This window comes from Mus caroli, chromosome 8 (assembly GCF_900094665.2).
Source record: "Mus caroli chromosome 8, CAROLI_EIJ_v1.1, whole genome shotgun sequence".
NCBI lineage: Eukaryota > Metazoa > Chordata > Mammalia > Rodentia > Muridae > Mus > Mus caroli.
The window spans coordinates 9,792,190-9,798,101 of NC_034577.1; the positions used below are offsets into that span (position 1 = coordinate 9,792,190).

Below are 5,912 nucleotides of genomic sequence, written 5' to 3' on the forward strand. Positions count from 1 at the left end.
AACATCCCTCCATGGCCTCTGCATCAGCTCCTGCTTCCTGACCTGCTTGAGTTCCAGTCCTGACTTCCTTGGTGATGAACAGCAACATGGAAGTGTAAGCCAAATAAACCCTTTCCTCCCCAACTTGCTTCTTGGTCATCATGTTTGTGCAGGAATAGAAACCCTGACTAAGACAGTGTCAGATATAGTCAATCTATAGAACCCATCTTTATGGAAGGAGTCACATATAGTAAACCTATAGAACCCATCTTTACGGAAGGTGTAACATATACCCTATAGAGTTTCCTTGTAGTTGAGTCTAATCTGTGTTTAGCTTGCTTTGTTCTTCAAAGAGATTTAGGTATGCTCTGTTGTACATGTGAGGTTGAGTTAATCTCCACAAGCAAACTTTTCACCAAATTGTTCTGCGTTTAAATACCCCTAAAATAAACAACCCAGAGTCAGATTCCACCACCAAGGCACACTAAGCTCAACAGCCTTCTTGTCTCCTGCTGCTCACCTCTCTGTTGCCTGTGAAGATCTCGGTGCTGACCTCAGTCATGACCCCCTCATCATGTCCCAAAGACTGCGGCATCACCAAAGCCCGCCCCAGTCTCTGCTCCTGGAAACTGGGAATCTAGAGCTCATGATACAACTTGCAGGAAGCTCAACGTGTTGAACTGTGTATTTCCCAGGTGGCTCCGTGATCATGGTCTCTTCTCTTCAGCTGGGCTGATAGGAGGCCATCTCTGAGCAGTCCTTACCGATTCTCTGAGCTCAGGGAGGGAGGATCCTAGTGCATCTGCTTTCAGGGACTTCCTGAAGCCCTAGAGTTGCTTACTTCCTGTTTTTAATTATTGTGCTCCACAATATCAACCAACCAGTCCCCCAAGAGCTCCCAGGGACTTGGCCATCAACAAAGGAGTACACATGGCTCCAGCTGCATACGTTGTAGAGGATGGCCTTGTCAGGCATCAGTGGAAGGAGAGGTCCTTGGCCCTATGAAGGCTCAACCGATGCCCCAATGTAGGGGAACTGAGGGTGGGGAGGTGGGAGTGGGTGGGTGGGTGGAGGAACACCCTCATAGAAGCAGAGGGAGGGAGGATGGGCTAGGGGGTTTCTGGGGTTGGGGAAACTGGGAAAGGGGCTAACATTTGAAATGTAAATAAAGAAAATATAAAAAATATTTTCCAATAAAAAAATAACCACACTAAAAAAAGTATTGTGTTCCATTCCTGTTTGTGTCATGTAGATGGGTGTTTTGCCTGCATGTCTATCTGTGCAGCATATGTATGTGGTGCCTGTGGAGTCCAGAAGAGGGCATCAGATCCCCTAGAACTGGAGATACTGACAGTTGGGAGNAGCCATGTGGATGCTGGGAATCAAACCAGGGTCCTATGGAAGAGCAACCAGGGCTCTTAACCACTGAGCCATCTCTCTAGTTCCAAGATGATGATGATGATGATGGTGGTGATTTCTTCTTCTCTTCCTCCTTTTCTTCAAATAATGTGTATAAGTGTTTTGCCTGCATGTATGTGTGTACACCATATGTATGCTTTTATGCTTGGTGCCTAGAGGCCAGAAGAGGGTGCCAGAATTACAGATGGTATTTTTTTTTTAAAAGATTTATCTATTTATGTCTGTGAGGACACTGTAGCTGTACAGATGGTTGTGAGCCTTCATGTGGCTGTTGGGAACTGAATTTTAGGACTTCTGCCTAACTCTGTCAACTCTGGCCCGGCTCACTCAGTCCCTGCTTGCTCTGGCCCAGAGACTTCTTATTATTAATAAGTACACTGTTGCTGTCTTCAGACACACCAGAAGAGGGTGTCAGATCTCATTACAGTGGTTGTGAGCCACCATGTGGTTGCTGGGATTTGAACTCAGGACCTTCAGAAGAGCAGTCAGTGCTCTTATCTGCTGAGCCATCTTGCCAGCCCTACAGATGGTACTAAGCTACCTTGTGCTAGGAANGAAAGCTTAATCCTTTGTAAGAACAGCCAGTGCTTTTAACTTCGGAGCCATCTCTCCAGCTTCTACTTTCTGACTCTCAGGGCATCTCCCTTCAGAACATTAGGCTCTTTCCTGCAGGATGGAAATGTTATACAAAGATCCCGTGTGTCTCTCTCTGCTTCACTCTCACTACCGGTTTCTGACTACAGTCGGTTTAGCTTCCAGAATGCTTTGAGGACCTTCCACATTCTCCAGCGAAATCGAGTCAACTGCTCTCAGGAACAACTGCATGTTGAAGGCTGTTGGCATGTAAAGTTATCCCTTGTAGGGGAGGAGAATTAGAAAACAGGAAGACTCCTGGCCATCTGAAGGCTTCCATGCATGAGTTCGATTCTGACGTGCAAAACCAAGGTTAATTAGATGCTTGGCGGCTTAAGAAGGCGGGGCTTAGCCGAAGTGGTGGGAGTAGGTGTGGTCAGCATAAAGGCAGTTAATTGTAAAGCCATGCAATATAGGGGTGTCCAGTAATAATATGTTGCATATTACTGAGTGAGGGCTTTGGTCTGTGCTCCTCAAAGGTCTTCATAGATGTTAATTAGCCCCGCACTTGGTACAGCTCTGACCTCTATATTACTAGTCGGTTGGCTTTATCCAGATACACAAAATTGGGCAAGGAGAAGATTCTCCAGGGCTAGCAATCCCTGGCCTTACACGCTCAAAGTTTATGGGATGGACTGGCAGATCCAGATGCTTACAACTCTCTTCTCTGAGAGCAGAGGGCCTATTGCTCCAGGCTCCAGAAGCCAGAGACTTACAGCTTGAGATGCTGAAGTTGGAGACTTAGACTCTTCTGGGCCAACAGCAGCCACAACACTTGGCAGCTACTGTAATCCCAGCCGGTGCTGTGGCTCTGTGTGGGTACGGGGTGCTGGGAACTTACCTGACTGTAGCTTTAGCTTTCAATCCTAGAGTAAGACCTTGATCCGACAAGACTCGCCACCTTCCTGGAACTCTTCCAGTGACTGGTACCCATGTACTCCCCTGTGCCTCTTCAGAGCCTTCTTCAGTCCTGGTGCATGCTTTATCTTNTCTAAACGGCTTCCTATTTCTGCCGCCTGTCGTCCCACCGCCTCTGTGTGCTGTTGTGCGTGCCCTGTTCACTCTTCAGAGTTCTTGCCGCTGCTACCACTCCGCTGACGCTCTGTCCTTTATTTTTTTCATGTTACCAGTCTGGCTTGTAAAAATAATAAAAAAATGTATAACATCACTTGAGAGAAGTTTCTATTGGACAAAAGATTCTCCCAATTCACTGAAAAGGTGAGTCAAGTAGCTTGTTTATATAGTCAGAAATGGGGTGTGGGAAGGATGCTTGCACCAGTCACAGTCTTTCTGCTTGGCCAGTAGAGATGCTTCCCCCCCCCAACCCCTCATCCCCCAACCCCAAATTCTGGGTGAAAACTGCTACTAGAGCTTACCAGAGCTCGTGATGGCAAAAAGTCTAGTGCAAGCTATTGACACATTCATGCCTTGGGTATTGCTGGTGCAAGCTATTGACACACTCATGCCTTGGGTATTGCTGGTGCAAGCTATTGACACACTCATGCCTGGGTATCGCCTCTTCTGCTTCAGCAATAACCAGCTGTGGTTGCAGGGCTGCTTCCTCAAAGCCGCTGAGCAGTGTTCAAACAGGACAGCTGCTGGTGGACAGTTCGGCCAGATGCTAAAGAAGGGCTGTTCGGCTGAGTCATGGGACCAAGGCAGCCAGGTATCTGTCAGTTTGGGAGTCAAGTTGGCCTTTCCTCCAGAATAAAATCCGGTCACTCACATTAACAGTTTTCTGATAGCATTTAACTGCGCCCTGCTCTTCAGTCACATATTCTTGGGAAACGTGTCATTTTTATCTGAACCATTTGGACTGATTTGTGAGGCCCAGCCTATTCTCCTCCCGGGCTCTCCAGCTTTAGTCTTAAAGAAGTGGCCTCTAAGATGGACTGAGTCTTCAGGGCTCAGGGTCTACCAGACCCCTCTTGGGATGAAGCAGATGGTTTCTGAAGTGAAAGGTTGTTTCCTGCCCTGAATCACTGACAGCCCAGGTTCAGGGCATGTGGCTGTGGAGGTCAGTAGTTGAGCAGAGGTGGGGGATCTTGTCTCTGTACTGTTCAGTATGCATCGGAACTGTCTTTACTTTGTTCTGTGTAAATGTACAAGATTCTTCTCCCTGTGGTGCACATGCAGGTACTTTAAAGCACTCTCAGAACTGACCTCTTTTTTCTCATGTGTACACACACGCCAGCTTTTTTTCAGTGCGCAGGCATTAACATAGGTATCCATATGTTTGCACAGAGGGTTCTCTTCTGTATATATGTTCAGGCGTGCACACACGACTGATACTCCATGTATACACACGTGTATACAGTCAGACTCTGCATATCCACAGGTGTGCACACACATGATCCTTTCCCTGCGTGTGCATGCAGGTATGGCACACACATCCTTTTCACCGTTGGCGCGCGTGGTACACGCGCACACATAGAGCCAGACACGTGGCCCTCTACTCCCTGCGCATGCACACAGATATGCATACAGTTGGCCCTTGGTGTACACACACACACACACACACACACACACACACACACAGAGGCGCGCACACACGTGGCCTCTCTCCGAGCGCACATGGAGGCGCGCGCAGCGCTGTTCGGCGTCGGCGGTCTCCAGCCGGGTCCCGCCACACGCGCACGCGCGCGCAGGCCCCGCCCCGCTCCCAGGGCGGGTAGCACCGGCGAGAGGCGCGGGAGATGAGCGGCGGGAGGAGGAGGAGGAGGAGGAGGGCGCCGAAGGCGCGAAAAGGCGCGCAGGCGCGCTGCGCGGAGCGGGCCCGCCGCCGCCCACGTCACCGCGCCGCGCGCACGTCACGCCGGCCCGACGCTCGGCCCAGGGTGAGCCCGCGTCCCGGCGCCGCTGGCTCAGGGCAGGGACCGCCAGGGCCGGACCTCCGGGCCGGCGCCCCCGCGCCCCCGTCGTCCGCCCCGCGCGCCCCGCCGGCCAGCCAGGTGTGGCGGGGGCACCGGCCGGTCGCGGCGGGAGGGCGCAGGCTGGGCGCGCGGCCCCGTTCCCGCCCCAGCCCGGTTCCCGCGTCCGGTCGCATCCCGCCCGCCGCCCAGCCTCAGCCTGGAGTCGGCCTCGACGCGGCGCGGCGTGGGCGGCGGGCAGGGGTCCTGGCCACCCTCCGGCTCTGTCCGCGTCAGGGCGCGGGGCTGGTGGCCGGGCCTAGTGACAGGTGGGGCGGGCGGGCGGGCGGCCGGGAGCCCACCTGTCAGAGTGGTCGGCGGCCCCTCGGGGTCTTGGGCAGCCCGGGGTGGGGGGTGCCCGCCGCGGCCCGGGCGGAGCCACGCAGTGTCGTGTGCCCAAGTGGGGGGCCCTGTGCCTCGGCGGGGCCTGTGGTCAGGCGGGGCCCGCGTGCCCAGGTGGGGTGAGCCTGACGGCTGCGCCTCGCTCCGCCAAGGGGCCGGGGTCTGGCCCCGCTGCCGGTGGGAGCTGCTGGTGCCCGCAGGGAGCATTTCCATTTGGAGAGGTGACTTAAAATCCCCGTGTGGGACCTGCTTGGCTAGCTCTCCTGTCGGGATTGTGCAAGAAAGGCCCCTGCTGCCTGGAGGCCTGCCTCTGCCTCGTGCTGGTGGGGAGATGTTTCCTTTGAAATGNGATGTGCGTTAAACTTCTTTTTTTCATTCTCATTCATTACTCATCCCCTCCCTTTTTTCTTTTCTTTCTTTCTTTTTTTAACCAGATAAGTCCGGTTTCTTCTGTGGAGGGTACGCAGTTAAAGCCTTGATTTCCTGGATCTGGTAACATGGCAAAAGATGTAAGTATGGTCGCTGCATGCTGCAGACATGTTGGCACAGTTCCTTGCAGTTTTCTCCCTTTATTTGAGAGTGGCCATACGTGTGTGGCAGTGGGTTGGCCAAGACATTTTACAGGCAGGA

The 5,912-nt window shown here is 52.7% G+C and overlaps 1 protein-coding gene across 1 annotated transcript in view; it reads left to right on the plus strand.

Annotated features, from left to right (window-relative positions):
* The first annotated feature begins 4,881 nt into the window (after nt 1–4,881).
* Nucleotides 4,882–5,912, plus strand: part of Tfdp1 (transcription factor Dp-1) — a 36,267-nt gene continuing 35,236 nt past the window's right edge. Inside the window, exons 1-2 of the mRNA XM_029480666.1 lie at nt 4,882–4,982; nt 5,717–5,791. Of these exons, the coding sequence (XP_029336526.1) occupies nt 5,780–5,791 (12 nt within the window). The 5' untranslated portion in view covers nt 4,882–4,982; nt 5,717–5,779. The remainder of the gene's footprint in view (nt 4,983–5,716; nt 5,792–5,912) is intronic.